The sequence below is a fragment of the Coffea arabica genome, chromosome 7e, assembly GCF_036785885.1.
Source record: "Coffea arabica cultivar ET-39 chromosome 7e, Coffea Arabica ET-39 HiFi, whole genome shotgun sequence".
NCBI classification, from domain to species: Eukaryota; Viridiplantae; Streptophyta; class Magnoliopsida; order Gentianales; family Rubiaceae; genus Coffea; species Coffea arabica.
In genome coordinates, this window is record NC_092323.1 from 5396818 (window position 1) to 5407225 (window position 10408).

The 10408-nt window shown below is 41.7% G+C and overlaps 1 protein-coding gene across 1 annotated transcript; it reads right to left on the reverse strand.

Moving 5' to 3' along the window:
• LOC113702463 (uncharacterized) lies at positions 1–7413 on the reverse strand. Its single transcript, XM_072059895.1, has 6 exons — positions 6692–7413; positions 6448–6558; positions 1482–1641; positions 1262–1355; positions 987–1098; positions 1–551 (listed from the first exon to the last, which is right to left on the reverse strand). Exons 1-6 carry the CDS (start codon positions 6829–6831, stop codon positions 344–346), a joined length of 825 nt encoding a protein of 274 aa, XP_071915996.1. The 5' UTR covers positions 6832–7413; the 3' UTR covers positions 1–343.
• Positions 7414–10408: the final 2995 nt, after the last annotated feature.

Consider the following 10408-nt stretch of genomic DNA (forward strand, 5'->3'; position numbering starts at 1 on the left):
TTCAAATAAATTGTCACGATCTAATGATAATTTATATGCATTGTCAGTATATAAAAAAATTAATTCTAAAAATAAACAGAAACTAAATTAGGACCAGCACTACTAAAACGTCACCGTCACACGAAAGCAGCCCCAAAAATTATGAGTCTGCGCTCACTTTTATAGCAGAAAAGGGCGACAGCTGCTCCTATCATTTGCAACTTGAAATCCTGTACGCATGCATGTCGACGCAAGTAAACAGGACAGGAGGTGAAGACTTGTTGAAAGAGCGGGAGAGTAATGTTGTAATGATTAATCGATGGAAGACAGTAGTAGTAGGGACGCGCTCTTAATTTCATTTCATTCAGAAAAGACTAGAGTTTGAGGGACGGAGGTCGATCTCTTGGGTCCAAGCGGATCGGTCTTGAATGTGCAATTGCCAATAGGTTTGAGCCAGCACGTCTGGGTCCATAATCTCTTCCCCTTCTCCGATACCAATCTGCTGCTGCTGCTGCTCTTGTTGTTCCCCAACCCCCTTTGATCTTTGTTGTGAAGTTGATGACGTTGCTGCCCTGCCAATCCATTCGATGAATTTAAGTTTTCAAGCCAGCCTTAATTATAGCATCTTCCTCATACCCGAGTTTATGACCAGTATAGTAATACTGCTACCTAATTTACTGTTAAAGCAGGGCATAGTTTGAGGTATAGCATGTTTCTTCATGCCAAAATCAGGATTTCATTGTAGGTGGTTCCCAGTGAGGCAACATATTCTTGAATCCCAACATATTAATGAATCCCAACTTAATATCTCTACAGAATGTTGAGAATGACGAACCAAAAAAGAGCTTGGCAGGAAAAATCAAGAATCGAGATTCAGAAATTTCAGCAAAGAAACGAATATGAACATGGTAATAAATTACGCAAGCGTAGCATAACTCTCCACACATGCATATGCACGATAGAACTGGCTAGCAAATTAACCAGGAGATAAATAAAAACAGACAAACCGAGGTACGCCGATATAGCCGTCTATGATGACATGTGCCACGTGTACACCCTGAGGTTGAAACTCTCTAGCCAGACACTGCGATAAGGCTCTCAATGCAAACTTCCCGCAACCTGACACAGAAGTAGAAGTGAAAAAGGGAGGAGAAAACAGTGTCAGAGAATCATCTGTTGTCATACTATACTGTGCGATTGCGGGCTGATGGAATACATAGCGCGTTCTTGCAGTTACCATATAGTACTGGTAAAACCCTACTTAATTAGGATCAGTACATACATAATTCCGAGTAACCGGCTATTCCATTAAGGGAAGCAAAACAGCCCGTAAAGAGAATCGTCCCTCGGCCTCTATCCACCATGCCCGGCAGTACCTGAGGTTTCATCGATCCCAGGGGCGGAAAAAAAAATGAACAATTTATCCAGGTAAATCAGAGCCGTTACTAGTTACTAGTTAACTGCTAGCTGTTTAGAGTGGAGAAGAAGTAATGGACAGGGACCTGTTGGGCACAGTGGAAGGCGCCGACGGAGGAAACGGCGATGGACTTCTCAAAATGTTGGACTCTCATGTCGGCGAAGTTAGTGGGAGGCCAAGACATGGGATGGTACGCATTGTACACCAACACCTCCACGAAACCTAAAGACAGAATGAAAGAAATTCTGTGAGGGAAAAGTTCCCTTTCTATTGCTTCCGTGCCTTCCATATATACAGGTACCGAGACCAGAGTCCTATTACATCCCAATTGAAAAACAGAGTTCTATCACACCTCAATGACAGAGGTCTAACATACCTCAACTACTCCTAAAGATATTACCGAGGAAAACGGGTACAGAGAGTAACCAAAGGTACCCAGATAGACATATACCTAATATAATCTTCAATACCCCCCCTCAAGTTGGTGCGTGCAGATCACAAACGCCCAACTTGCGAAGAAGATACTCGAATTGTTGTCGCCCAAGCGCCTTGGTAAAAATATCGGCTAACTGCTCAGAACTACGCACATAAGTGATAGTAACATTTCCACTCTGAACTTCATCACGCACAAAATGGCAATCCACCTCGATATGTTTTGTTCGCTCATGAAACACAGGATTAGCCGCTATATGCATGGCTGCTTGACTATCACAGTAAAGATGCATAAGACCAGAATGTAACACCCCAAGGGAAGCTAGCAGACCCTTCAACCATCGCAGCTCACAGATGGTCACAGCCATAGAGCGATACTCTGCTTCAGCAGATGACCTGGACACTGTATGTTGCTTCTTAGTTTTCCAAGATATAGGAGAGTTGCCCAAAAAAACAAGGTATCCAGTGAGAGAGCGACGTGTCAGAGGACAGCTTGCCCAGTCCGAATCACAATATGCTTGCAGTTGCAAATTGCAGTCCGATCGAAGGAGTATGCCTTGACCAGGGCTGCCCTTCAAATAGCGAACCATCCGCAAGGCTGCCTCCCAATGCTCCTCTTTGGGTTTCTGCATAAACTGAGCTAGAACATGGACACCATAAGACAGCTCAGGGCGTGTTAGTGTCAAATAAATTAACCGGCCTACTAACCGCCTATACTTTTCTGGCTCTACCAAAGGCATGCTGTCTGCCATTGCCAACCGATGATGTTGCTCCATCGGAATTCCTGTTGGCCGAGCACCCAATAACCCGGCATCAGCAATAATATCCAGTGCATACTTTCGTTGACAGAGAAAAATTCCAGCCTTATTTCTAGCAACTTCCAATCCTAAGAAATATTTTAATATTCCTAAGTCTTTCATATGGAAGCATTGACACAAATATTCCTTGAATTGTTGAATTGCAGCACTATTATTGCCCCCAATTACAAGGTCATCAACATATACAAGTATACTCATTTGAATGGTATTCTGACTCAGAGTAAACAATGAATAATCAGAATGAGATTGAGAAAAATCGTACTGCCGTAAGGCATTTGTGAGTTTAGCAAACCAACAACGTGGAGCCTGTCGCAATCCATAAAGAGACTTTCGTAGTCTACACACCTTTCCAAATTGTGGAGTTGTAAAACCCGGAGGCATCTTCATGTACACTTCCTCTTTCAAATCACCATGCAAGAATGCATTGTGAACATCCATCTGGTGAAGTTCCCATTCCTTTGCTGCCGCCACAGCCAAGAACGTGCGTACAGTCACCATTTTCACAACAGGAGAGAATGTTTCATGATAGTCAATTCCCTCAACCTGATTATTGCCAAGAATCACCAGACGCGCCTTATACCGCTCGACAGTTCCATCTGAGTTATACTTGATTTTGTATACCCATTTGCTGCCTATGGCTTTCTTTCCCGGTGGTAGATCTTCCACCGTCCATGTTCCATTAGTCTCAAGTGCATCGATTTCATTCTTCATGGCCTGGCGCCACCGAGAGTCCTTCACTGCCTCACTATAAAATTTTGGCTCCCTACCGGTTGTCACAGCTGCCAAGAAAGACCGATGATGCACAGAAAAATTATCACATGTTACATAATGCGCTATAGGATAAGGAGTACCTGAGGATGAGATTGGTTTGGGTGAACACGCTGAAGGGCTTATGCATTGAGCTGTGTACGTCACATAATCATTTAAGCGACTAGATGGGTGCTTTATTCGTTGACCACGCCCAAGTTGCTCAGCAACCAATCCAGCTTCTGCACCTGTGGTGCCCCCCCTGTCTTCGTTATTCTCATCATTGTGAACCCGATCCGTGATCTCCGGTAGTATACTCGCAACCTCTGTAAGCAGATCATCTTCCCTTGCATCATCCACTTCGTCTTCCACAAGGTCGAATGGCTCAAGTGAACTTGTCCCCAGGACATCTTTAGTCGTATTAGGTGCACTTACTTTCGCATACGGAAACTCATCTTCTGAAAACACCACATCTCGTGATACAAAATAGTCACCATTTTCAAGGTCATACAACCGCCATCCCTTCTTACCAAAGGGATACCCCACAAATAAACAACGCCGACTCCTAGTGGCAAACTTATCTCTTTCTCTATTCATATCCCTAGCATAACACAAACATCCGAATACACGAATATGTTTGTAACTGGGTGGCTCTCCAAACAAACATTCATACGGCGTCTTATTCCCCAAAAGTTTGGATGGAGTCCGATTAATCAAGTATCCAGCAGTCAGCACACATTCTCCCCAAAATTCAATAGGGAGATTCGCCTGAAAACGTAATGCCCTAGCCACGTTCAAAATATGGCGATGTTTTCTTTCAACCCGCCCATTCTGCTGGGGTGTTCTTACGCATGATGTATGGTGTATCATTCCATTTTCAGCAAAGTAACCATCCAAGCAAGTGAATTCCATGCCATTGTCACTTCTAACAATTTTCACATTCTTGTTATATTGTCGTTTGACCATGGCAAAGAAATTACGAAGCACACGTTCTACTTCGGACTTAACAACCAACATATATATCCACACAGCTCTTGAAAAATCATCCACAATAGTTAAAAAATATGAGGCACCACACGAAGCAGTAGTTCGATAGGGTCCCCATATGTCACAATGTATCATCTCAAAAATTGCATTTGCTTTATTATCACTAGGAAAAAATACTTCTCTAGTCTGCTTGGCTCTTAAACAAATGTCACAAGGTTTTCCCTTATCATAATTGTTACTGCTAGAACTCACATCAGGAAGTAATCCTACTATTTTTGCAGATGGGTGTCCCATTCTTCTATGCCATAGCCCACTGATATCCAGACATTTGGTATTGCACGCTTTGATTTCTCCCATGGACTTGAGGTAGTAAAGCCCTTCGCGTCGTTCACCCGCTCCAATCACCATCCTCGAAGTGCGGTCCTGTATAACACATAATTTTTTAGTAAATAAAACATTGCAATTTAATTCGTCAAGCAATTGTGATACTGAAATTAAATTGCAGTTCAAATTGGGGACATATAGCACTTTCTTCGACTTCATATGTTTCCCCAAACGAGCTGACCCTTCTTTCACTGCTATGGTTTGGTTGCCATCAGGCAATCCTACTGCACACCCCGTCAAATTCTTCAATTCAGATAGACATTCTAAGCGTCCAGTCATATGGTGAGACGCACCCGAGTCAATTATCCAGTTCAAATAATGCTTACCCGATAACTTTTCATTGGCACCAGGCTTGCAAGAATTCAGCAGACTCAGGAAAGCTGCCCACTGTTCACCATTCAACAATCCTTGTGCTGTATGCTCCCTTTCTGCGGTTACTGTTGACGAGGAGGACTGACCAATCGTCTGAACAGAGTTAGCCCGATGTGCACCCCCACGTCCACGTCCTGAATTCTGGTTTCCGCGTCCACGTCCTGAACCGCGTCCATTTCCTTTGGGTCGATCACCCCACCATTCAGGATATCCAATAAGCTGAAAACAGTTTCCAGCATCATGCCCGCTGCGATTGCAATATGAACACAGCGCAGACCTGTCCTTTATTTCAGTCCCAAGTTTCCTACCTCCTGCGTTGGCCTGAACGGCAAAACTCACGGGATCTCCACGTCCCTCATTTCCTCTAGACATGCTTCGGACGCGCTCCTCTTGGCATATCAAGGAGTATGCCTTACCCACACTGGGTAGTGGTTCTGTACCAAGAATGTTTGAACGAATTGTTCCATATGCCATGTCATCCAAACCCAACAAGAACTGATGAAGTTTCTCTTCCTCACGTTTCTTGTCAAGTTGGACTGAAAGATTGCATACGCACCTTCCACATTGGCATGTCGGAATTTGTTCATAGTTTGCTAGTTCCTCCCACAATTGCTTCAATTTCCCATAGTAGGTCACAATTGGAAGTCCCCGTTGTTTCCATTCTGCAATCTCTCCTTTGATTTGTTGTACCCGAGGCCCGTTAGCGACAGAGAACCTTTCTTGGATGTCTTCCCAAAGGTCCTTTGCAATTTCCACATGAGTTATGGTGGAACGCAAAGCTGGCTCTATCGTGTTGAGAATCCATGACACTACCATCGAATTCACGGTCCACCAATCCTCTAGATCGACGGAATCGTCATCCGGATGCGTCACCGTTCCATCAACAAATCCCATCTTCTTCTTGGCTCTCAACGCTGTGCGCACAGCTCGAGCCCATTCATCATAATTGTCACCTTTCAATTGTACCTGGGTAATAATGGTTCCAGGATTGTCATTCGAAGTCAAGATGTATGGTGAAACAGATTTCTTCCCAACATTCTTGCTTTTCCCTTCGTCATCCATAGCTCTGATACCATGAAAGAAATTCTGTGAGGGAAAAGTTCCCTTTCTATTGCTTCCGTGCCTTCCATATATACAGGTACCGAGACCAGAGTCCTATTACATCCCAATTGAAAAACAGAGTTCTATCACACCTCAATGACAGAGGTCTAACATACCTCAACTACTCCTAAAGATATTACCGAGGAAAACGGGTACAGAGAGTAACCAAAGGTACCCAGATAGACATATACCTAATATAATCTTCAATACAGAACCCCCTCGAATGCCTCCCTTATACTTTTCGTGTCCGAGCAATCAATTCGAATCGCAAACACTCGAGCCTTTTCATCCCTCGCTATCTCATCCGCAAATCTCGACAGTCTCCCTGCATCTTTTAATCAAACTGTCATGCATAATTCTGAAGTAGTTGAAATAAAAAGATTGGGAAAAAAAAAAAAGAGTGTCAAAGGCAATAATCGTCCGTTACTGATAGTCAGCAATGTATATAGAGTACTGGCCTAAGTCACTGGAGAGGATGGCAAGGGTGTAGCCTTCGCGGGCGAACTTGCGGGCGATGGAGAGGCCGAGCTTGGGTCCGACACCCACAATGGCGGCGATGCCTTTGGAGGAGGGGGAACTCGCCATGCTACGCATCTTTGCGAGCCTATTCTAGTTGGCTTGCTAACAAATGGAGGAGTACTATTTTTAGCTTTTACTACTAATTCAGTAATGACGGTACTATATGTGTTTAGAGAGTACGAGGGGTGAGTGACACAAGTGGGTTTCTAGGATTTTGACTCAAAGGTTTATTACTACTGCAACAACAGTGAAGTCCTACGAAATCAATCAGTGAAACCCTCGTCTTTGATCTTTCCGTCTAGTCGCAGCAGTATTCTTGAACTGAAGCAGTGGAGAATTAGGAGACAATGGACTACTCATAGGAGGGGGTATGGTGGTGCGCAGTTTAGAAGTCGTTTTCTGAACTCTAAATGGGTGTTTCCTAGACGAGAAGCAACGGTGGGGTGAATAGACTCTCCCACCCTTCCCCCACTCCCAACGCGGTGAGCTTTCAGCTTCGACGGAGTTTCTTTCCTTTTAGCCTGACTGCTTTAGATCTTTAATCCGAATCCGAAGCTTTAGTAGTAAACTGGTAAAGTATCGACGGAGTTTCTTTCTCTTTAGCCCGACTGCTTTAGATCTTTAATCCGAATCCCCAGCTTTAGTAGTAAACTGGGAAGTAGTACAACCCCAGCCCTCTCAAAAGAAGTTACTGCCATGGCGATTTGAAGCTGGATGTCTCTCCGTTGATCTCTCTCCTTGTTTATATTTAAACTTAAGCAACATTATTATAAAATTATGTGATTGTATTATTACTTTCCTTTTTGATGATCAATATATTAAAAAAAATATTTTTAAAAAAATATTTTGACATTCCATTTATACGAAATATTTGAACAGCGAAAAATGGATGATAAAATTTACAATGATCAATCAAACGGCAAAACTTGGTCAATTCCATGCAAAATTTTATGTATAACTAGCACAAATAATAAACTATATTATAAGCGGTGTTGATTTTTAAATTAATTTCATTGAAGTATAATGGAGAGAAATTTTCTCTAATGCATGCAATGAAGAGAAGTTTAATCCGATTGGAGCCTATCAAGTTAAGTTGTCGTCCAATTCAAATTGATTTTTTAAGTCTTACAACTATAGGTGGCGTAAATTGATACGATATTTAATGTAAAACATAACTCTGTAATTTATATAATGTGTTTGAAAAAGTGCATATCCAAACGGACCCAATAGTATTTGAAAAACTCAGCAATCCAAACTGAGCATAGGTTTGTGCAAAAATTACGTTTATAAAATTTACATTGGATGTTGTTAAATCTATCTATACGCACAAAAAAATTAAGTTTAAACAGGAACTTGCGAAGTCCAAGCCCATGGCCATGCCTCTAGTTTATCCGCCTCCCCCTCTATTTGATCTTCTGGTGTTTTCCGGTACGTGACTCTCTGCTTGCAAAGTAGACAAAAAATTACGAGCAATTTGACTTTTAATAATTCATAGTAAATGTCTGCCCACTCACCAGTCACCACGACTGGATTGGACCACCCCTTTTTTCGTTGTGCATAGGCTCCACGTTCGCTGCCGGGACAGGCAATGCGTGACCCCGTTTCGTTCTTCCAACCCACCCTCTAATTCTATTCAACTTTACAGCTTCATGGTTCTTCTTTCTGTCCTTCATTCTCCGATCAGACCCTCCAGGAGGAGTTAATGCCAGCCAAATCGGAGGCATACTCCCAGCCTCCGTCCTCCCGCCAGCGAAATCCAGTTCTGCTGAACCTCTTTTCTGCAAAACATTTTAGCGTTAATTCTTGACAAGTGCCTTTTTTTGTTATTATTATTATTATGCAGCATGGATATGCCCAACATTATGTGAATTTTGAGCTTCAAAAATGGCATATTCACGGAGGAAGCATCGGACGATTCCTGTTAACAAGTTCCATAGAGGCATTGTTGAAGAGTGAATTCTTAGTATTTCTTTGGTTGGATTGATGAGTTCTAGTACTCCAAATTGTCGAGAGGCCGCGGCCAACTTGGGCGATAGATAACCAGCGCAGCCCCACTTACGGCCCTTTTTCTATATTGGGAAGTGAATCTCCTAATTTGGGGTTTGGCTACGCGGAAGCAGATCATCAATCTTTCAAAAAGCTCCCCATTTTCTTTACCAGCTGGAGGGTACGCTAAAGTGCATCATATTTCATATCCACAACTTGTGTCCCAATGCCCAGTTTGGCCCTTGGATTAGATATCTCGTGTCGTAGATGAATTCTGCTGCCTTCATAATTATCATTTCAGAATTTATCAACCACAACATTAAAAGCAACCACCCAACACCAAAAAAAACTGATGCCAAGAATCCCTTGTAATTCAGCTGGATAGGACTTGGATGTAGACGGGCAACTGCATGCAAATGGACAAATTTATTTAGCTTCACTCTTCAATTTAGCAGCAAAGTGTACATTTTCTCAATAAATTAAATAGGTTGAATGATATATCATTTCAATCAAGACCATTGCCTTGCTATGAAAGGCCGCACTTATCCTACGTACAAAGGTGCTGCTGAGACAGACAACACAGTAGTAGCTTCGAGAATATGAAAATTAACCAAAAAAAAAAAAAAAAAGCTTCGAGGACATGAAATTACAGTAGGGCATGCAGGCAAATATGGGATCAGAGGCCTCCACAATTGTCAGTGATGATTGAATCGCACGACATAAACACTAACAGAACAAATGCAGATACTAATATATAACAATCGACAAATATACAATAAATTTTTTCATTTCTTGAAACTTGTACCTAAAAATTGTGTTAGTATTTATATTTATTATTTTAATATGTACATTACACACGGTGCAATTATAACTAAACTAAGAATTGGTGGTGATGATCTTGGTCTACACCAAAGCAAGAAGATGTAATAAACCACCTCAGCAGCTATGTTGTGAACTGGTATTGCATATGGGATAACGCATGATCAGAAATTTTGTTTTAACAGGTTCGTAGCATTATATGTAAAAAAAAAAAAAAAAAGATGTCCAATTCACTGATTTTACCATTTCCCCTTTCCTTGCTGCATCCTTGAATATAGCTTCAATGGAAAGGGGAAAAAAATATACCAATAAATAAGAAAGAGAAGAGATGTATCCCTCTCTATCTTTAGAAACTTAGAGGTAGATCAAAGGAAGAGACAGCGGGCGTGATTGGAGAGCACGAACTGAAAAACAGGAAATAGATGTTTAAATGGGCTGGGACAAAGACAGATTAGGGAGGCTCCTGAGTCCTGACTTGAAGATCCGTGTTGGTTTGGATTTGCAAGTTACCTGTTGTTAGCAAGACAATTCACACGACGGGCCAGGCCCGGATTACTACTGGGCTTTTTGCTTAGAAAGTCTAAAATAAATGGGAAAACCGAAATAAATAAAATTAAATATATTAGTAGCTCGTTTTAAAAAATATATATATAATAATAGGAGTGTAAGAGTGCAATATTACAATTTAAATCCACAACATAACAATTCAAGATGCTTTAATTAGCCTGATTTTTTTTTTCTATTTTAAGACCAGACACTAATTTTTTTTATGTAATTCGTTTACCTACTTACTTATTAAAGTAACAAATACATCACCGTCTACGACACATTGATAATAGCGGTGCTA